This window comes from Nanorana parkeri, unplaced genomic scaffold, assembly GCF_000935625.1.
Source record: "Nanorana parkeri isolate BGI_ZX_2015 unplaced genomic scaffold, ASM93562v1 scaffold470, whole genome shotgun sequence".
NCBI classification, from domain to species: Eukaryota; Metazoa; Chordata; class Amphibia; order Anura; family Dicroglossidae; genus Nanorana; species Nanorana parkeri.
In genome coordinates this window covers 609,952-632,808 of record NW_017306738.1, presented here as the reverse complement: position 1 = coordinate 632,808, position 22,857 = coordinate 609,952, and the positions used below count along the sequence as shown (strand labels likewise).

At 46.1% G+C, this 22,857-nt stretch overlaps 2 protein-coding genes across 3 annotated transcripts in view; both read left to right on the top strand.

Annotated features, from left to right (window-relative positions):
- Positions 1–8,871, top strand: part of LOC108790401 (heat shock 70 kDa protein) — a 19,489-nt gene extending 10,618 nt beyond the window's left edge. Inside the window, exon 2 of the mRNA XM_018560653.1 lies at positions 8,860–8,871. The gene's annotated coding sequence lies outside the window, so the exon portion shown is untranslated. The remainder of the gene's footprint in view (positions 1–8,859) is intronic.
- Positions 8,872–12,891: 4,020 nt separating this feature from the next.
- Positions 12,892–22,857, top strand: part of NPDC1 (neural proliferation, differentiation and control 1) — a 14,055-nt gene continuing 4,089 nt past the window's right edge. Inside the window, exons 1-5 of one of the 2 annotated variants that reach the window (XM_018560646.1) lie at positions 12,892–13,080; positions 16,208–16,339; positions 18,541–18,636; positions 19,887–20,075; positions 20,664–20,730. In XM_018560646.1, the coding sequence (XP_018416148.1) occupies positions 13,038–13,080; positions 16,208–16,339; positions 18,541–18,636; positions 19,887–20,075; positions 20,664–20,730 (527 nt within the window). In that variant the 5' untranslated portion in view covers positions 12,892–13,037. Of the gene's footprint in view, positions 13,081–16,207; positions 16,340–18,537; positions 18,637–19,886; positions 20,076–20,663; positions 20,731–22,857 lie in introns of both variants that reach the window. The other variant, XM_018560645.1, reaches the window with a different exon arrangement.

The following is a 22,857-nucleotide window of genomic DNA, read 5'->3' as shown; positions in this document are numbered from 1 at the left end:
CCATTATCTCCCCCTTCATTCCGTTCCGCTCCCGGACCCCATGTCACCTTCCTTGATACTTCCAGCTCCCTGTCTCCCCCTTCGTGTCCGCAGCAGCTCTATTCGGCACTTGGCGGCAGTTCTGTGTGATGAGGGGGCGGGGATTACACCGCTCCCTCTCATTGGCTGCTGCCCGGCTGGATGATGCTTCACGCTGCGCCCGGAACAAGATGAGGGGAGCAGCGTGAAGCATGTAGGGCCCAGGACGGGAGGAAGAGGTCCCGGGACTGGTAATCAACGGTCACCAGTGGCCCCTTCCTCCTGTCCTGGGCCCCCTCCAAGTAACCGAACTCCAGGGCCCGGTCGCGGCCGCGACCCTGGTAGTTCCACCACTGCCACTGACACCAATGCTGGGGGTTATTATTGTGTCCACTGCAGACATCCCAACCTGCAAAACCTTATTTCAGGGAGGTTGCCGTCTCATTTTAGGGAGGTGCCCTTTCAGTTTTTTCGGTTTTTTTTTTACAGCGGCCGTCATCAGAACATACATACATACATACAATTTGTGAATTGATGTTCAAGTATCTGTCAGTGTAAAGGTCACAATTTATTAGACAGCCCAATACCTTTTTTTTAAACCGTTGAGGAGTAAAGTCCCTGATACACAGTTGACTAGTTGCTATGGGCAGCAAATGAAATAAATGTTCTCTATAACTAGACAACCAGGACATATAATTGATTCTATATTATCCACAAACAGCACTCTCTCAACCCTGCAGCAGTGCCTGTACCTGCTCTCAATAGTAGTCTATGTCCGCCCTCTCTGTGCAGCAAGTAGCTTCTTCCTTCTGAGAGCCAAGCCTCGTTCTGAAGCTACTCTAGAGATCACATGACCTTCCTCCAGGAGGCAAGCCTCGTTCTGAGGCTACTCTAGAGATCACATGACCTTCCTCCAGGAGGCAAGCCTCGTTCTGAGGCTACTCTAGAGATCACATGACCTTCCTCCAGGAGGCAAGCCTCACTCTGAAACTTTACCCACTGATAGCTTACCGGAAAGGTTTACTCAGAGTAAACCTTTCAGGGAGAAAATGCCTCTCTCGCGAACATCAGGGAGCTGCTGTCCAAAAGAGGGAGACTCCCTGAACATCAGGGAGACTTGAGATCCCTGCCACTGACACCAATACTGGGGGTTACTATTGTGTCCACTGACCAGATGCCCTTGTCCCGGCAATGGGAGGAGAAGCAGTGGGCGGGAGAAGGAGGAGGATGAAGAGGTGCCTTCAGCGATGTTGGAGGCTGCTGTCGTCCCCACGATTTTGCTGAGATCTGGAGACCAGCCATGCCGCCAGATGAGGAAGTGTATGTATGTATGTATGTATGTATGTATATGCAGTCAGTATCACTGAAATGGTTGGTGTATGCACTTGGCTCCCACCTATCCACCATTCCACTGACACTGCCTGTAGGTAGCAGTCAGGTGCACTGTTAGTGTTACTGAAATGGAGGATAGGCCGGAGGCACACACCTTTCCAGAGACACTGTCACCTATCCACCATTCCAGTGATACTTACAGTGCCTGTGGGTGTCAGTGGAAAGGTATGTGCACCTGTCCACCATTCCAGTAACATTGACAATGCACTACCACCTACAGGCACTGCCAGTGTCACTGTAATGGTGGACAGGTGGGAGCCAGGTGCAATTTCAGTGTCACTGAACACACACACTGCACCTGGCTCCCACCTATCCACCATTCTGTAGACATTTTTTCTGACATCTGTGTCTCATTAGGGAGATTTCCCTATACTTCCTGTTCTACAGACTTAACAGGAAGTCAAAGGATATCTTTCCAATCGGAGGGAAATCCCCTCCTAGACAGTTGTCACAGGTATCCTCAGTTTCTTACAAGGTTTGGCTCTAGTAATCAAAGTAAAGGTTGCCAGTGTGCTTATGTCAGCTTACAAAGCCGTCCAATGGCTGGTGTCATAACTGATCACATGACAACTGCAAGCCAAATAAAGGCCAAGATGCTTCCTTCCTGCAAAGGATAGGAGGGTGTAGTTCCACTTTAACATGCATTTTTTGTACACATTGCCATGCATTGTTGACCATTTTTCAGTGCTATTTCCTGGAAGAGTCAAAGTAACATTTTTCTTTCCTTTAGTTCCTGTACATTGCGCTGACGTGTGTTGTAGGGTTCGTTCACACCAGATGCAGTGCGTTCCGGACGATTCTGGCCAGACTACTCTGCGGCCGGCTCACTTTTTTGTGGGGCAGGAGGGGGCGTGGCGGGCCATTGAAGTGAATAGCACCGTGGGCCACGCCCTCTGGCCGCAATGCGATAGGCCACACGGGATCGCAAGGCACATTTTGCCTGCAGTCCGGTGCAATCAAAATGCTGCAAGCACTATTTTGATCGGACCGCAGGCACAATGTGCCTTGCGATCCCGTACGGCCGATCGCATTGCGGCCGAGGGCGTGGCTACGTTGCCATTCACTTCAATGGGCCGCCCCCACCACGCAATGCTATGCAGTACGTTCTGGCCGGAACGCACTGCATCTGGTGTAAACGAACCCTTGATGTGTGTTGTATCGTGCTACAATGCATACATGCTGCATTTTAACGCAATTCACTGCATTGTGGAGCAGACAAGGCACATAGGAAACCGGGGGTAGGCAACCTCGGCACTCCAGCCAGCAAAACTACAAATGCCATCATAACTATTCCTCAGCTAGTCATGACTGTGGCTGTCAGAATCTTACCATGCCCCATGGGACTTGTAGTTCCACCACAGCTAGAGCTGCCCACCCCTTACCTAAACTCCCCTGTAGTTATCAATCGCTAGAATCTGGAGCAGTTGTCCGTGGCAACCAATCAGCTCCACTCAGCAGTTTGTTCTGTCAAGCTTTGAAAATGAAAGAGAGAAGCCTATTGGTTGCCATGGACAACTGCTATAGATTCCAGCTGCTCCAGTTTTAGTAAATAATCCCCTATATGAGGGATAGGCAACCATTGGCCCTCCAGCTGTGGTGAATAGAGATGTCCAGTTCATTGAACTGGTGGAGTCAATTCAGCTGAGTGAGCTGATCCGTTCGCAGCAGCTCAGTGTGATATATAGCAGAGACTCTAGCTAGCGGTGCTTGTAATATGACCCTAGAGTGAAAGGCAGGCTTCTGCTAGCCCCTCCCCTTCCAGCCCACCCCTGCAACCAATCACATCTGAGTCACAGTACACAGAGTCTAAATCATATGAGTCGGCTGAGGCCAAGAATCGAAAGAATCTATTAGTTAAAGGAGAACTATGGGGTCAGTGTTTTTCCCCATAGTTCTCCTTAGGGTAACGGGAGGACACAAACTAGCGTCCTCCCATCACCCTATGCTCAGTATACCGCGAGCTACAGCTCGCGGTATACTGAGACGCCGCACCTGGAGCGGATCCCGACGTAGTTGACGGGATCCGCCCAGCTGCGTGAGTGACAGCTGGCTCTGCCTATCTAGAGGCAGAGCCAGCTGTACCCGCCCCCTCCCCCGTCCGTTCCGCCAGTCAGCGCTGGCAGATCGGAGCGGGGAGAGGGGAATCCAGCCTCTCCCCTGTCACGGCAGAGAGCCGTGACAGGATTGAGAGGTGAGCGAACGCCGGTATATGTTCGCTCACCTCCCGATCTACTGAGCCGACCTGTGACAGTCTCATTGTCACAGGTCGGCTAGAACTATGAGGTGAGTGGAAATCACTCATCTCATAGTTCTCCTTTAAAATAATCGAATGAGTTTACTTAGTTAGTAGACTCATTTGATGCTTTAACTCAGTAAACTCTTTCGATTATTTGAGTTAAAGACTTGTGATAAGGGACAGAGATAGTTTAGATTAGAGGAGATCCTCATTCAGATTTATGGTTTAACCCTTTAGGATCAAATTGGCTTCTCAAGGAGATATATATATTTATATATATATATGTTAAAGGTACAGGCATCCCTTCTGAAACATCTGTCTCATTCAGTAGCTATATAATAAAATGAGAGAGCGGTCTTTTTTTAATACCATAAAAATAAATTTAAACCTCCTTTTTAATGATATTATTTACCCCTCCAGTGTCCAGTCCTGAGTTTTTCACACCCCTGGATACTTGGATTTGTTTAGTTCCGACAACCATGACCTCTACAGTGGGGCAGATAATTACACATTTACAAAAAAAATAAATGTTTTTTTTTTCTTTAATACACAATTTTTGGTTTTAGTTTTTATTTATTTTATTTCACTTAACATTGTTTCACCTTTATTGACATCGTTAGGATCAATGTACCCCAGGAGCTGCCTGACACCCTTCTCTGAATCAGAGTCCTCTGATTCAGATCTTCTATGAAGGCTCAGGCAGCTCCTGAGCTTCGGTTCACTGGCTTGTCAGCCGAACCGATTTATTTGAAAGATCCGAACTTCCCATCACTAGTGGTGAAACTAAAAAATCCCATGATGCATCTGTCTCTGGGTTTTATTCCTGTGGCTGTGAGAATTTTGCAATGATTCATGGGATTTGTAGTTCCACAACAGCTGGAGAGCCGGAGTGCGCCCACTCCAGCTCTATATGTCTAAAGCTAGTTTAATATCACGTCACTATCATAATAACATGACGAAGTGCTGTCATCTTTCAGCATAAATACAGCACAATGATCCTGAACTAAATCCAATGACCCCTCTCCCTATAGGACTATAACATTACACCACTCGTATAAGTGAAGGCTGACCAGCAGGGTGAGCCGCCCACTTTTTACCATATATGGTTCTTTCTTCCGCCAAAGCCGCTGCGTCACTCTGTGAAGAATTCTAGACTCGTCCAGCGCTTAACCCCGCCCCCTCGAAGCACTGATTGGCCAAGCTGCAGCGTGACTGACAGCTCCGCCTGGAAACGTCGAGAAGCTTCTCTTCATTGACTAGCCCACCGCCGCTAATTGGACGGCGCTCTCTCGAGCTGGAAGCTTCGGGAATGTTCTGCGTCTCGGGTGCTTGGCGATTGGCTGGCTGCGGGGGAAGTCTCCGGAAGCTTCGGGAATGTTGCTAAGTGACGAAAACAACATAGCGAGGACAGCTTTGCGATTGGTTGGAGGTGGCGTGACGTAACCACACGGGAGGCGAATATATATAGGCTTCGTATACTGGGGCGATAGTTATTATCTACTCTACACTGACGGGTGACGTTTGGAGAGAGCGAGCACAGCGGCTATACAGCGAATGTAACACAGGCTGCTACCTCCGATCACTGAGAAAAATACAGCAGAAAGAATCCTCCATCCCGGCTACCTCACTGCAAGACTCCACTGATACTTCCGTCTGACAACATGGCATCGAAAGGTGTGGCCATCGGCATTGACCTGGGCACCACCTACTCCTGTGTGGGGGTTTTCCAGCATGGCAAGGTGGAGATAATCGCCAACGACCAGGGGAACCGCACCACCCCCAGCTACGTGGCCTTTACTGACACAGAGAGGCTGGTCGGAGATGCTGCTAAGAACCAGGTGGCTCTTAACCCCCAGAACACCGTCTTTGACGCCAAGAGGCTGATTGGCAGGCACTTTGATGATCACGTGGTGCAGTCTGACATGAAGCACTGGCCTTTCGTAGCAAAAGGAACTGGAGAAGGTGTGCCAACCCATCATTACCAAGCTGTACCAGGGTGGCATGCCAGAAGGTATGCCAGGTTCAGGCTGTGGTGCTCCAGGCAGCAGCTCCGGACCTACCATTGAGGAAGTGGATTAAAAGTCACTCTGTTACTGTAAGACTGGACTGTTACTGCACTATGGTTCGTTAAACCTGCAGTATAAACAAAATACTGTTGACTTGAATTCAAAGACATTTCTCAGTTAAATATTTCTTACCAGTTTATTTTTTTTTTACTGTTCTTTCTGTTTTGTTGTCTTATTTGTGCATGAACAAGAAGATAGCACACATGGTTGAAAGTGTTTCCGTAAATGTTTTACGTTTTTGTTCTAATAAAATGTTATAAAATACATCTAACCTTTCATGCGTTGTTTGTACAAAGAGCTTATAATGTTCAATACAGCAAAAGTTTTCAGCTTAGGTCAGAGGGGGGACTGGACAAATACCTTGTTAGTATTTTATTGCTATATATGTCACTGTTTGTGGTTTTCCTCTCACTTGTTGAAGTGATGGGAAATGTCTCCTGTAGGGAGAGCAACAAAATGAGTATATCTCTATAAATAAGCAATTTATAACACCTTTTGTTAGTTTTTACTGCTGTCTGCGATGTAGTGTGCCAGTGTCCCCGTTGCTATCATTTCTAAGCCCGGTGTCACTGGAATAAGTGGGAGGAAATCAGCCCAGTGCGGTCCCAGGCAGCAGTAAGATCCTGGAAGATGTATTAACATTTCCCTATTTTATTTAAAATTGGGATTAATGTATCGGATGAAGCTGAAGTGAAAAACTCTTACAATACACTTATATGCTCTCTTTTCGTCTATATCAGGGGTGTCAAATTTCTCACACACAGGACAGTCATATCTTCTTTATATGACAGTCCTAATGTCCTGTGTGTGAGATCACTACAAGTGTCAGCAGTCCCTGTCCATTATATGTCAATCCTGTGTGTGAGGGCACTACAAGTGATACCAGTCCCTGTCCATGTAATGTGCCCTCACACACAAGACTGTCATATATTGGACAGGGACTGCTGACACTTTTAGTGATCTCACACACAGGACACCAGGATAGCCATATCATCATATGACAGTCCCGTCTGAGGGCACTACAAGTGTCAGCAGTCCCTGTCCATTATATGACACTCCTGTCAGTCAGTCCCGGATACGCACAGCGGGACTTACCACGAACTGCTGAGGCAGAGGTATGTGCTGGCGATGAGACACTTGCGGCCCAGGAGGGAGGTGTGGCCGAGGGCATACATGCCGGCGAGAAGAGGAAGGTGCTGAAACGTGGAGGTGTGGGGTCCTTAGAGAGTGGCCGGCTGAATTGCCACTCCAAGCGCCGGCTAGTGAAAAAATAAAAATGGACCCTGCTTGTTGGTACACAGCTCAGGACTAGCGGGCCTAAGAGAATCTTGTAGCGGGCCTTGTAATTAACATATGTGGTCTATATCAAGGGTAGTTAACCTCAGCCCCCTACCTGAACTAAAACTACAAATCTCATCAAGCCTTTGCCTTTTGGAGTCATGCCTGTGGCTGTCAGAGTCTTGCAATGTCTCACGGGACTTGTAGTTCCCCAACATCTGGAGTGTCGAGGTTGCCTAACCCAGGTCTATACCATCAGAAATTATGTTATATTAACATAAAAGTTCTGCCCGAAATCCAGTGCACTCTGCAGTGTTATCAGCCCTTCCCAGGTTACCTCTGTGAGCTACCAAAAACCTCCTCTTTATGTAATGGAAAGGGGGAGGAGTTCTGTAGTCCTGACACACTTCACTTCCTTTCCTGTGGTGAGAACACTGCTCCTCCATGGAGACCGTGCAGTGAGTAAGAATAAGGGCTCATGCACACAAGTGTACAATATGCTGCATTCATACCAGTGGCGTCACCAGGGTGACACCATTGGAGGGGTGACACCAAAATGACTGACAGTCATTTTGGTGTCACCCCCTCTAAAAAGTCGGGCACTCGGTCATGCGCGGAGAGCCTGACAGTGTCAGGAGAGAGGAGGGGACCCGGCGCCATACTTCATCCCGCCGGGTGAACGTCCCCTTCTCTCTCTGCCGGCGACCATTACCAAGACGGCCGCCGGCAGGCGTCAATTAGATGGCCGCGCATGCACAATGATGTCATAGCGCATGTGCGTAGTGACATCTCGCGCATGGGCGATGATGTCCCGACGGGGTGTCACCTGGTCTCTGCTCCGGGTGACACCCGGCCTCGGGATGCCCCTGGTTTCGATCCGTAATTAATTGGGCCAATTCATACTGTTTTGGTTCTTAGTGTGTAGCTGCATAAGCCATAACAAGTAAATTCTGCATGCGCGGTCCAACTTTGATTATATTCTACACTGTGCACATGTAAATGTGTGTGGAAACATGCATACAGCATAAATGGACCTTATTATTGGATCATTCAGCGCATTCAGTGCTGCCACATGAATAATGCATCCAGGGCGAGATATAAATATCAGTGTAAGCAGGGGCGGTGGGGAATGCACGGAATGACTTAACATAAGCCTGTGTACGTCTGTATGACTTAAAATACAGTATGGACCACTTTTTATGCAGGATCTTGCTGCCAGCATTATCCTGCGTGAATGTTATATGGCTGTATAAGTCAGACCTACAGAAAAAAAAGAAAATGAATGCAGCCGTAACACTTAGAGGAGAACTATGAGGTGAGTGATTTTAACTCAACCTCATAGTTCGAGCCGACGTGTGACAATGAGACTATCACACGTCGGCGCAATAGATCGGGAAGTGAGCGTACAAATACCGTCGTTCGCTCACTTCTCGATCATCTCCCTGCAGAGAGCCGCGACTGTCACTCAAAGCTCCCTGCAGGGGTTCCCCCCTCCCCGCTCTGACTTGCGGAACGGACTGGAGAGCCGTCCTCGTGCTGTTTGGCCGGCTCGATGCTGATTGGCTGGAAAGCCAGCTTCCCGGCCGATTAGCATCGAGCCAGCCACACAGCATGGAGCCTGTTTCCCTGGCAATCAGGAAGCCAGGCGACGTGTTATTACCTGCCGTCCGGCTTCTCGATTGCTCCAGAAGCCGGCTCCATGTTAGAAAAAGTACCAGTACTCGGTGTTGGCGAGTATTAAAAGATAAATATCGATACTCCGAAATACCAGTATAGGTGCATCCCTAATTGGCATCACCACTGAACTAAGAAGTTCTTAAGGAAATGCATATGATATGCAATATGAAAGACATCTTATTATGGGTGCAGTTATATACAGTATATACATGAAAGTTGAGACCAACCTAAATTTGACAGGGGCTGAAAAGCAAAGAAGACTGATTTATATCATTTAAAGGCTTTAACCATGTTGCATTCATATTCAGAGTGTAACAAACCCCCCCCCCCTCTCACCTGAATTGTAGGGTTCTTCTCCCCCACAGGCTGCTCTGATTTTTTTTAAATGGCACAGCTGAGCATGGTTCCACCCACACAACTGCACCACCCTTTCACAGATCTTTCAACAAGAGAGGTGCATTGTGTAAAGGACGGTGTAGATGGCTATGAGAAATGAGTTATGTCTGGGAATGGGGAGGTGTAAGGAAAGGTGCATCCTGTCTAAGGAAGGTGGGGGAGCCAAGATGATGTGTTATTTTTGCATGATAGGAGAGAGAGATTGATAGGGGAAAAGTGTTCTGCATGGAAGGGATTATTATTATTATACAGGATTTATATAGCGCCAACAGTTTGCGCAGCGCTTTACAATATAAGGTAGACATTACAATTGCAATACAATTCAAGAAAAGATGGTAAGGAGGGCCCTGCCCCTGAGGGCTTATAAACTAAAAGAGGAGGGGAAATAATACATGAGGAGGTGGAAGGTGTGTTATGAATGCTGGGAGTCATGACCAGGAAAACTGCTTTCTTAATATTGGGGGAAATGTTGGGGGGACAGGAAGCAGACCATTAAGAGTTGGTAAGAGAGAATAGCAATATGACAAGGGGGGATAGACATGCAGGCAGATGAGAAGCAGAATGGTGCATTATTTGCACTGCACTATATTAAGAAGTCCTCAGAAAAGCTTCTCAAGATTGCGACTATTCTATGTATAATTATGGATACAAAAGTCTGTCGGACTTAGTAATGGAAGATTATCACAAAAGCGGTCAAGTTCAATTGCATTTCTTTAGCATCATTTTTGAAGAAAAAAGTCGCAAACACTTTGACAAATGTCCTCCGAAGTGTATACTTGTGGGAGAAACCTTGGAGAAAGCTGTTGCTGATCTGACATAGTTATGGGGCTTCCTATCTAACCTATTGGGCTAGGTTAGGGTTGCCACCTGTCCAGGATTCACCCGGACAGTCCGGGTTTTTAATGTTGTGTCCGGGTTTCATGGCAGCTGAAACCCGGACACAAGATGTCAGGCAGACAGGGGAAACCAAAATAACCAAGATAGTGGCTACCGCCCCCCCAGTGAAAATATTCTCGGCTGTGATATTCACATATGAGTGGGTGGAACGATTTACATATGAATAAGCTGCGACTCATTCTCCCCCAAAAATTTCAGTGCATTGCTAGAGTGTTCCGGTTTCGATGGAAGAAAAGGTGGGTGGTTAGGTCCTTGGTTTCCATTCTGAAGATATTCAATTATTTTGATATAGGCAAAGAGGTAAACATTTTGGTGTTTTGATTCTGTCACATTAGGTGATGGGTATTGCCACTGCGTAGGATAGAGAGAATTGTTGTAGCCTATTATTAATAGGAATGCACTGAAATTTTGGGTGCCGAAACATATTGGCCAATAATGGTACTATGGGCAAAATACCGATAGTACAAAAAGAGTAGTAGTACAAAAAGAGGTGAGCACTGACCGCCACAGGACTGAGGATCAGGTAGGTATAATAGTTTATTTGAGCCCCACAGGCAAAACATGCACTTAACCCTTGCAATACCCCACTGCGAGGGTAAGTATTTGATTTTCTTGGAGTTCTTCTTAAAATGATTCATCCAACCCTAAAGATTTTTAAAAATCCAAAAACACTTATTTTCTATTTGTCATTACCCGTACACACAAGCCTATTTGTGTCCTCTTCCTCCTGCTAGACAGATCCAAAGGTGGATATTTGTAAAAAAAGAATGTACAAAAGATCTGTCAGTGATAACATTGTGCAGACTCCCATCTAATGATTGCAGGCGGCTGTAGTCATTGGTGAAAAGGATGCTACTTTGTGTCTAAGAATAGAGAGTGTAATTGTCTAATTCAGCATGCGTTCTCTATTATACAATAATGTCATGCGGTGTCCATCAACAGTTAGTAATAAGTGTCCATGGCATCCGCAGCTACTGTATTATATGGAGCTTTCAGTGCATGGAATGATTCACCCCGAGTCCGCTCACATCCAGCGCAACTCTATTCTTTACTGACAGCACAACATTGGCCTTCTTGTCATCATTAGTGCATTATTCCTGCCTTTCAATCGCTCTGCTGTATACACATACATCCGATCTATAGGTCCGATGCTAAAGGAAAGTCCTGCTTCGAGGTACTCACACCTCATCTGCAGACTCTTCAAGATCTACAGACACAATGGGGGGAATTTATCAAAACTGGAGCAGGCAGAAACTGGAGCAGTTGTCCATGGCAACCAATCAGCTTCTCTCTTCAGTTTGCTCAGTTGGGGTTTGAAAATGAGAGCTAGAATCTGATTGGTTGCAATGCAAATCTGCTCCAGATTTTGTCTGCTTCAGTTTTGATAAATTCCCCCCAAGGAGATTTTGATGCACGATTCCATTGGAAACATGGGAGAAAACATTGATAAATAGACCTCTTAAAGCCCATCTCTGGGCAAACAAAAAAATATCCTGGCACTGCAAGGGTTAAGTGCTCATTTTTGGCTAAGGGCTGGAGTAAAGCAGATTTACTTACCTGAACCCTGTTCCTGCCGGCTCCCCCCGGGTTGATAGACGGCTCCCCACAGCCTCTTCTCCCCTGGGCTCTGGTGGTCTGAGTGCTAACGTCATCACGTCTAATGCAGGGTTCGTAGACCTGCATTAGACATGTGGACACCGGGGGGACATTTCCCCAGCCGGAGCAGAGGGGGTAAATGAGGGGATCCCCGCGCTAAGGGCCCATTCACACCAATTGTGGTGTGTTCCAGAGAGGCAGCTACTGGAACGAACAGCAATCCCTCACAAAACTTCCCACTTCGTTCTGGGGCGGGGGGTGGGGGGGTTTGGCGGTGCATTGAAGTCAATGTCACCGCAACCACACCCCCCTGCCCGCAGTGCGATCAGACGCATGGCAAAACATTGCCTGCGTTCCAGTCCACTGCAAGCGCAAAAAATAGAGCATGCAGAATTTACTTCAATGCACCACCACGCCCGCTCCCGCCCCAGAACGAAGGGGGAAGTTTTGTGAGCGATTGCTGTGCGTTCCAGCAGCTGCCGTTCTGGAACGCACTGCAAATGGTGTAAATGGGCCCTAAAAGCTACAGCGCCAGCCCAAGATTAAATGTATTTTTAAACTGTCAACATTGTACTAAACTCTATTTCTTGCCCCTTCTAGTCTTCCATTACTCTAATTATCCGAAACGGAAAAAAAACAAAACATTTCGACGCGTTTAAATTCTATTTATGTATTTCTGTTCTCGCAGTGTTTAACATCCTTGTCAGCAGTTAACAAAGCTGATCACAGAGCCCCCACCTGAGGACTCAGGTCTGTACAGTCTTATCTACGGCTCTCCTATTGGCCTGCCTGTTGGATGACACAAGTCTCTGTGCACACAGACACACAGCACCCTCCCACGCACTCCTCCATTCATAAAAGCCAGAGCAGTGCGCAGAGACTGAGATACACAAACATACCTCAACAGGACCGCAACACAGAGCATCATCCACACATGCACATACATAGGGGAGGATGAGAAAACTACTCAGGGGGCACACAACAAAATCAGACACCCATTAAGACACACGCAGAGCACTTACTTACCAACCAAAAACAAACAAAAAAAAGTCAACAATTTAGGCAAAGTAGACGTAGAAAAAGTGATCTTGGCTTGCGTGCCCTCTTTCGTCGCTGTGATTGGCGCTCCCATTTGTTTGCAATCTTCATGACCCAATACACTTAATCATTTTAGCATCTGCAGTTACCATTTGCAGATAAGCAATCACAGTAGACCTCTATTTGCTCAGACGCACGCAATGCCGTTCTTAGCTAATTAGATTTTATTGCAAATTTTGCAGATTTGATATCCAAATCCTCCGCATAATGTTGGCACGCATATTTTTAGCGGGCATCGGAAATGTAAGTCGATCAGCATAGCTGGGTGACTTTGGGGTCGTAGTACTGGACAGCCGCCGGTTAATGTCAATGGATCATTGATGCAACGTCTGCATCGGATTTAGTGTGCTAAGGACGGGGGTCGTTTTAATGCGAAAGACAGGATGGTGGTCGTTGGCGTCCTCGTCCTTCTTGTGGCGGCGACAGGTAAGATGGTATTTTATAATGATCCGGGTGTGGGGTACCTGTTTGCTGTCTCTTCTTCTCTTTCTCTCTCTCGCCATCCCCTCCTCATCTTCTTCTAACCCTGCTCTCTATTTCCTGTATCCAGACTCTGTTGCCAAGGAAACGCAAACATGTCATTCATGCAGAATCTAATAAGTTAAAGTCCATTTTTTTGCTTGCATGTGTTATGTTATTAAACCGGCTTGTGTTGCGTGCGGCTTGTATCAGCATGGGCGGGCGGGCGGTCAAGCTCCATGGAAACCCAAGGTGGCTCTTGCAGAAATAAATTTCCGATGACGTAAAAAGCTTCTTGTCATTGTGGATAACAAGGACATGTGATAAGTTCATCCCAACATGGCTCGGCCTTTTGTGACATCATTTATAGTCAAGGGCAGGTTTATTTAATTGGAAATTGTGCGCTGGAAACAGACGGTAATTACGGTAAACCAGGCTGGTCGAGAATAATGTAATTCTAGGCGCCTCCAGAGGAAGGCACTGGATGCTTTTTTTGCCGTGGGCGGAGGAGCGCCCAGCAAGGGTGAGATAGGCTGGGCCCCACCCTACATTGAGAGTCTCATATTCCTAGTATATGTTTGAAGAAAAATAATTAAAGCTTATACAAAAAAAAAATTATAATAGATTGCAGCTTGCCAGTCTTTGCCCACCAGTTTAATGTCTCCCAAAACAGTTACTTTTAAGGCGTGCCAACTGGCAAGGTTGCCAGTGTGCTTATTTCAGCTCTCAACCAAACTTTAAAGCTCTTATATGGCTCAGGTCATAGCTGAGCACATGTGCAGCACCATGGCAACTGCAATCCAAATAGACAAGGGGTGGACAACTTCTGCCCTCCAGCTGTTGTGGAACTACAATTCCCATGAGGCATTGCGAGACTTTGGCAATTACAGGCATGATTCCCAGAGGTCATGGTAGACTTGAGCACGGCTGAAAATTTTGTTTAGTTTTTGTTTAATTTCTATTTGTTTTTCTCCATTTTCTGAAATTCGGATCCGTTCGATATTTTCGGAACTTGGATCGATGCGAAGTTTTCGCTTTTGGAATTTGGATCTATTCAAATCTATTTGGAGTTTAGGTTGTTTTTAAAGTTGAAAATTAAAAAAAAAAAAAAAAGAAAAATGGCATAGGGTCCCCCCCAAGGGTCTGAAAGGAATTTTAAGGGGGACTCCATGCCAAAAAAAAAAATGCACGGGGTCCCCTTAAAATCCCTTACCATACCCTTGATCCAAGTAGCAGCCTGGCAGACCAGGAAAGGGGAGATTGTGCACTCCCCCCTGCACCATACCAGGGCACATGCCCTTAACATGGGGAGCGGGGAGCATGCTTTGCCGGGGACACCCCCTGGCAAAGCACCTTGTCCCCATGGTGATGAGAACAAGGGCCCCTTTCCTGCTACCCTGGCCTGGTGGTTGTTGGGGTCTGCGGTTAGGGGGGCTTACCTGAATCTGGGTGTCCCCTTTAATGAAGGGGGTACTCAGATGCTGCCTTCCCCCCTCGTGAATGACTAAGGGGTAGTTGTTACCCCTATTTCACCTAATAAACAGTAAAATAGTAAATAAACACACTACACCGGTTTGTAAAGTCCTTTATTAGTATGCATTGTGATGTAGATCCCTGTCAATCACAATGCTCGCCGTCTCAACGGAAGAAAAAATCCATGCTGCCCCCCGCCATGTCCGCACCCGACGAACTCTCAGCAGAGAGAGAGGAGGGGACGTTCACCCGGCGGGATGAGGTATGCTGCCGGGTCCCCTCCTGATACTTTTGGGCTCTCGGTCCATGACCGAGTGCCCGACTTTTTAGAGGGGTGACACCAAAATGACTGTTTTGATGAGGTATGCTGCCGGGTCCCCTCCTGATACTTTTGGGCTCTCGGTCCATGACCGAGTGCCCGACTTTTTAGAGGGGTGACACCAAAATGACTGTCAGTCATTTTGGTGTCACCCCTGCAATGGTGTCACCTGGGTGCGGGCCGCAACCCCCTTATGACGCCACTGCTGACGGGGAGGGGGGTCAGCATTTTTCTTGTTCAGCCCACTGCCATCAGCTGTGCTACAGTGCTCAGTGCAAAAAGGGGCATGCTGATAGAAGACGAGAGTAGAGTGACAGAGAGATGAGCTCATCAGCCTCCTGCTTCTCCTTAACAGGCCTATCACAAGGATGAGACTTAGTTATATTACTTAAACTGCAGCGGAGATCAGAAATACAAATCTTTTGGCATATAGAACAGCTCTCTTATACTGTATGTCTGTCATCTGTGTATTTAGCTTTTTGCCCAGAGATCAGCTTTGCAGCACGTGTGTAGTTCCAATTTTTGCTGAAAAAGAATGATTGTGATGGAACCATCCAAAATGTTCAGACCCTTAATAGGCCTTAAGTACGATGTCAATGTGCTGAAATATGTCCCATTTTCGGGAATCGTCTCATACCTCACGTTTGCATGAATGCAAATTGCTTGCAGCCAGCTGTGAAAAGGCTTCGTCACCGGCCCGCACATATCCTCCTTTGATCTATCCTCAAATATTTAATCTGCCCTAGAAACAAAATCCATTATCCCCGGCAAAACAGACAACCCATCTCTATATTCACATTTCCCTGTTTTTTGCCTTGTCGCCATTGGCAACAAATAGGCTCCCTTGTTTCATTGTCCTTGTAGAGTATTAGAGAGAAAGGATCTGGTTGCTATGACAACACAATTTGTCTGAACACACAATGAGAAATGAGAACCATTGTTGCTAACCTGGAGAGTGAACTTCTGCTAGAGATCCATGCAGAATTATCATTGGTTGCTAGCAGCAACTGCAATGTATAATCTATACGATTTTCTAATTAATTAAAGTAGATTTTAAACTGAATAAAATTTAGTTTGCTTTATATCATAAACAGCTGCCATCTTTTTAAAGGCTACGTTTACCTTTCTGACCATGTTACACCCATATTCAAGATCAGATGAACAGTTATTTTCCTGTACTTGGAGGGTCTTCAGGGACAAATTGCCTTGACATACCTTTTCATATAAAGTCAGGATCAGCGCCACCTGGTCACTCAGAGATGACACCTTTTATCTTCTAATATCTTCCTTATTTCCATACAGTGGACAGTCGTTGTCCAAGTAAACTGGACTGCGTCTTGCTGATGAGAGAGCCGTGTACCCCGGGCAGTATAGTTTGTGGCCCCTGCAGACACCTGTATGAGGAGACACAGACTGGGCGTTGTATATTTAAAGGTAAGCTTGATTAGTAATGGATAGGTTGTATCTTAAGGTGCTCATACATTGCACGATTATCGTACGATAATCGCGGAAAATCCTGGATCGTATGATAATCATGCAGTGTATGGAAGGCGTGCGACCGTTTCTACTGTACGGTCACACGACTTTAATATTTCGAGCATGTTCGAAAACCATCCGAGAATCGTACAATTTTCGGCTGGTTTGAATCATGATGCTGAGATAACTGCCGCACACTGCCCGTTCAGCACAGCGGGGCGGGCTTGCGATGATCGCAAGTACGATCTGCCTGTCCAAGATGGGCAGATCGTACGTTTTTTTGATTACTTTACAACCCTCGCTGAAGTCTTGCGAGGGTTGTAAAGTGTATGGCCACCTTAAAGCTGTTAGAATTTCACCCGATCCACAGGAATCAGGTGAAATTCTAACAGTGGGTCCAGAGCCAGATTTCCATTTTGGAAGGCTGTATGTAGGAATGGAAATCCTGTTTAGCCTGAGCCGATGTCCTAACCTGCTGCAGGACCCATCGACTTTCACATGTGCAGAGAATGACCCCAGTGTTACGTAAGGCTGCCCTAAATGCTTGTCTGCATCAGACAGGCATTTTACAGCACAGCCTTACACAGCGCCGGGGTCCTTCCCCTGCGTTTGCAGAAGCCGGTGGTTCCGCTAGGCGCCACTAGTCTTGGAGCAAGAGGGTGCATTTTGTGCAGAATGCACCCTCCTTGCTATTCCCGGTGTTGTATCTTGACACAATACCAGGAATTAGCAGAGTAGGTACGCTGCAAAGCAGTGCAAAAAATAATGCATGCACTTCTTTTTTTCACCACTAAACAATGCACAGTATTATGGTACCAAGTGTTGCCTTGTGTTGCAGTACATGGCGGCTTGGAGGTGTTTCGGGGTTCCATTCACACGCTAAGTGTGGAGTTTTTTCAGCTAGGGCCCATTCACAAGATAGCATTGTGTTTATTGCATGATACAGTGTGATTTACACACACAATAGCGTGTGTTAATCACACTGTATCGTGCAATAAACGCAATGCTATGTTGTGAATGGGCCCTAACTGAAAAAACTCCACTGGGCATGGGCTTGCTGCTTATTTCTAAACAAGAACAAAACAATGGCGACTGCTAAAGTCAGAAAGCCTTTCAGGACCAAAAGTTACTACATTACAGTAACCAATCAAATATTGCCTTAGAGATCTGATTGGTGCTTCGGTAACAACACTGCTCAACGCTGCATTGTTAACGGTAGTACTCTGCAGAGAGTGTCAGACCTCTGAAGACCCGGATTGCTGCTCTCAGTGTAAGCACAGCGGTCAGGCTCTCGATTATGCTGCCAGCATAGGGCATCTTCTTACAGTTTTAAGACCTAACAGATAAAAATGTAATATTCTTTACTTATTATGCAGCCCGACTGCATAACAATAATAATAGAAAGACTTCAATTGGGGTTTTTTCTTGAAGAAGATAAAGAGGAAGCTGAGCAAAACAGAGTCATGCAGAGGACAATGGACTAGCCACCAGTATTGCCTATGGTCTCCCTGCCCCCCTAACTTTTCCTATTACTGACTTGCATTGCTCTGCACTTTTTGTCTCTTTTTGTGGAGGTGGCCATCTTGGTAGAGGCAGGGCTTTGCTTTCTCTTTCAGAGCCTCCAGCAAGGAGAACAGTGAGCAGCACAATAGTAACATCACCAAATCTTACACCTATTTCCTGCAACTAGCTTTCAGGGGCAGCAGTGCCTTAGAGCTCACATTGCAGATATGCAGCTATTAGGCTGTAGACACAGTAGTACCTAGGTACCCTCACATATCAGGAAATGCACTTCCATGTTCCAGGAGGAATTCCAGACAAGAGGTACCTTTTTGTCCTGATACTGCTCAAGTACAAATACCAGTACTAGATGTTCCCTATAACACAGCAAATCTTCACATTTTAGGGCCACATATACAGTATGGGACTAAGATCCAAGAGAGCTCCACTGGAACACAGTGACCCATTTGAAAACTAACCTCTGTACCTGAAGGCCCTGTAAGGTGACTGAACTTCAAACTGTTGTTGTTAGATACACTATAAGCTAGGTCAGGTTCACCTTAAGCTTAAAGTTTTTGATATGGAGATTTTCATAATGCAATTGCCGTGAATTTGTGAAGCTAGGAATGGTCAGGTTTCACATTTTGCTTTTCCGGCAGGCAGCAGAACAAAGTTCACAGGACCAGATTCCGTGATCGACATTATTCAGGAGTACAGGCTGACCAAAGGCCACAGAATAATATCCACAGACATCGGTATGTGAAATAATGGGATAAGAGAGTTTATGAATGCTCAGGGGTCTATTTATAAAAAATGTGCAAAGCCAAGCGCCCTGCAAATCTCTGTAAAAATTTGTTTTGTGTAAATGGAGGCAAAAACAACCATTGTTTAAATTATGTTGTCAGGTCAAATACAATATTGAGAAAATACCACATTATAGCCACTAGTTGGAGCTAAGGAGCATAAGAAAGCAGTATTTCTTTCCTATGCTCATCAGCTCCATCTAGCAACCATAATGTGGTTTATTCAGAATATTACATTTGACCTGAAAAGAAAATACACTAAGAATGTTCACATAGAATGAATGTTCAAAGAGATTGTCAGGGTGAATAGTTGGAAACAGGCCCCATAGTGTGCACATACCTTCCTGTTTGACATGAAAACACTGTATTTAGGCTCTGAATTCCAATGGACATGTTGCCAGCACTGTCTGTTGCATTTCTGATGGATTAAACAGAACCCTCCTCATCACCTCCCCACCTTCCTCATCTCCATAACCCCTCCTCCTCATCTCCATATTCCCTTCTTCTCACGTCCATAACTTCTCTTTCTTATATCCATAACCCCTCCTCCTCATCTCCATATCCCCACCTCTTCACCTCCATATCTTATCTTTCTCATATCCATAACCCCTCCTCCTCATCTTCGTATCCCCTCCTCTTCACCTCCATAACTTCTCTTTTTCATCTCCATAACCCCTCCTCCTCATCTCCATATCCCCACCTTTTCCCCTCCATAACTTCTCTTTCTCATATCCATAACCCCTCCTCCTCATATCCCCTCCTCTTTACCTCCATAACTTCTCTTTTTCATCTCCATAACCCCTCCTCCTCATTTCAATATCCCCTCCTTCTCATCTCCATAACCTCATCCTCCTCATCCCCGCTATAGCCCCTCCTCCTCATCCCCGTAACCCTCCCTGTTCACAGGTAGAGAGCACAGGAAGTTATCAGCTCACAAGATTTCTGGCGGTATTTTTTGCTCTTATCGAACAGATATAACAAAACACTTTTAATTGTATATTTAGCAGACCAAAAGGGAGCAAATAAAAGAATTGTTAAGGTTTACATACACTTTAAGGAAAAGTAGTGGCCATAGGAACCTACCGGAGGCACTGAACTTGGTGCAACATGCCTCCATTATGTCAGCTTCAATTTTTATATATATTATATATATTCTGCAAAGCTGTAACAATAAGTCTTCTTCTTTATCTCGTTCTGTGTAGTTTCTGTCACCACAACAAACACTGCTGCCTCAGCACAGGCTACATCTCAGGAGATGAAACCCCCAAATCTCCATAACGCCACGCTGACAAGAAGCCCCTCTCCAGCTGCCGCAACTTTCGCGCCACAGCTAAAAGTGAGGAACATGGGCAGGAGAAGGAAGTCGGAGATGAACCAGTCCATGTCACTAGGTATTGTCTGCTCCATACAACCTCTTTATATTATCAGATGGGGTGTTACAATAAATCACAGCTCCTGTATTAAACAAAACAGAGGTGGGGCTGTGCGTCTTACAAGGACCAATAGCATAATAATGATGCATTTTGTTGACCTGTATTAGAAATCAAAATTTAGAGGTGAACTCCAGGTCTATATAAAAAAACACAAATTAATGCAGCTCTGTGTTCAATAATACCCTATTAAGTGTATTTTTTAAAAATGCAAGCAGTAACAATCTGAATTTACATGCAGTCCACTGTAGATCAGAGCCCAGACTGGGCGAAGCAGCACAGGGAGCCAATAATTTGTGCTGCAGTGCTCATGTGCTAACAAGGGACTTTCTGATGGGAGGAGAAGCAGTCTGCTGCTTCTCCTTTCACTGTCCAATCACAGACTGGGGGAGGGACAATACCTGTAAGTGATATTTAACTACAGCAAAGAATGAACAAGTCTCCTCCCCTGCCAGACAGGTTTCTACCAGGTCAGAAATGCTGCCAAGCAAACCTGTTACCTCTCTTTTGCACCTCTGTACTCTCATTCGTTTCTGTCCCCTTCTGTAGCTCTGACTGTGATCTGCAGTCTCACTGCTGTGTCTGGACTCCTCGTGGCAGCTCTGTGCTGGTATAGGTAAGCGATATTGCGTAGTTTATATCAAAGTACCAAAATGACAGCCAGGCAGGATTTGGTTTATTTGACACCAGACAACCCAGGTCATTTTGTTCCCCCTTATCCCTCCACCCTTTCTGGAAATTCATGTCCCATGTAGAGTGCAGGCCCCCAATAAGCCAAACACAATCCTTAAAGTGTACAATTGTCAACAAAGTCCTTACCAAATGGGTACCAAGGACTCCAAGGTCTTAGGGGGAGCCTATTGTGTGTTTCCAGTCCTCGTAAAGAAACACCTGAAGAAGTGACTACAAAGGGAAGGTCTTTGTGGCCTTAGGGGGTCCTATAAGAGATTGCACTAGTAAAATCAACAGGAGGATCCTCTAACTTTAGAGTGGTGTATGTCGCATCAATAAGAGCCAAAAAGGTCTCTTCTAACTTAGGAGTAATATGTCTGTGAAGGCAGAACCGTAGCTAGCTCCTTTTGCTCCCGAGGCAAGAACAAAAAATTGTGCCCCCAGTCAGAAGTGTGCGATATGTGACGTCATGCGCCCCGCCTCCAGGATGGTCTGCTCATGAACAGAATGCGTAGGTGGCAAAATCCAAAATAGTATAAAAATGTGTTTCGTTTGACATTTTCTTTTCGTTCATTTTTTTTTTGTTTTTTTTACTGTTGGGGGGCTTTGAGGAGATATCAGAGGTCTAAACAGACCCCTGACATTTCCCTTTTGAATATAGGAAAATAGGTGGAAGACACAGATTCCTCTGCCCATACAGGTGGGGGAGAGCAGCGGGGATCCGAGCAAAAGCTGGAGCCTGTATCGCTCCTCTTCTCCCTGCTGAGGCGCAGCTGTGTTGGCCGCCTGGCGCTCCTGTTGCCAATGGCGCCCTGTGTTCGCCATGGCAACAGAGGCAAGGGGATGCAGCCAGGCCGGCACTGGCTGCGTCCCCTCTCAGCTGTGCCTGAGGCGAGTGCCTCACTCATCCCATGGTAGCTACAGCCCTGTGTGAAGGTTCTCATTCATCCAGGTCATGGAATATCTGTAGAAAATTAATCAAGGCAACTGAACTTTTTTGAAAACATTTCGCTGGTCATCAGACCAGCTTTCTCAATTCAGAATGACTTGATGTACAAAATGTACATCAAATTGTGTGGGAATAAATAAGTTGAATGTTGTTCCAGTCAACATATTCTGTTCATCATAACCAGCATGGGGTAAGAGACCTCATGGAGGTAAGGTGTTAATTGCATTTGCATGACTTGGAGCTAGCAGGTGCTATTAACCCACCCAGAGAGATGTGTTAAAACAGCATTGTATGCGGCAGACAATAGGAGTAAAAAGCAGTGGATGGAGACACCTCCAGCTCATCAAATAAGAGCTTGAGTGATTCAGTCAGAGAGAGCGACCTTCCACCCAGAGCAAGCTCTATCCCACAGCGTTAGCCCCTTCCATGGCAAATATCTGAGTGTTCAAATACAGGACAAGGCACAGGTAATCTCAGTGACTCTGGACCTGGAGAGCGCTCCACAGCTAACAACCAAAACTAGACTACAAAAGCACCCTAAAGGTTGCTCCCAGTCCCAGGCTCACCTATCAATCGTCCAGTCCAGTGGGGTCCAGTCGAGATGCAGTCCAAAAGCCAGGCTGGTGATGACCACGGCAGACAGCTGCAAGTCTGTAACTAAAACCACTAGCAGCAGTCAAAGTAGTAAAATCTTAATTGAAAAAGAGAAAACAAATTGCTAGAAAGAATTTAAAGGTTAGTCTTTGCAACAGCAATGACGAAAAGGCGTCCAACCTCTTAGGACACTGGCAAAAAATAGAGGCATGGTGGTAGTTGGGGAGGGTATAACTTTGGCTGGCCTACATTTTTTTTTTTGGCTTGCTAGCATCCAGAAGTATAACCTGAAGGTTTAAGACTTCCTGTGCCCCTCAATTGACAAGAAAACGGAAAATTTTATTTTCCTGACGCCAATACATGGCAGCATAGGGATGGGTATAGCTCCCCCCCATCAGTATACTGCCCTGTTTGGTGTCAGGAAAACGGAAAATTGAATACTTACCTATTGGTCGTATTCCAATTCCTGACGCCAATACATGACAGCATACGGATGGGTATAGCTCCGCCCCCCCCCCCCCCCCCCCA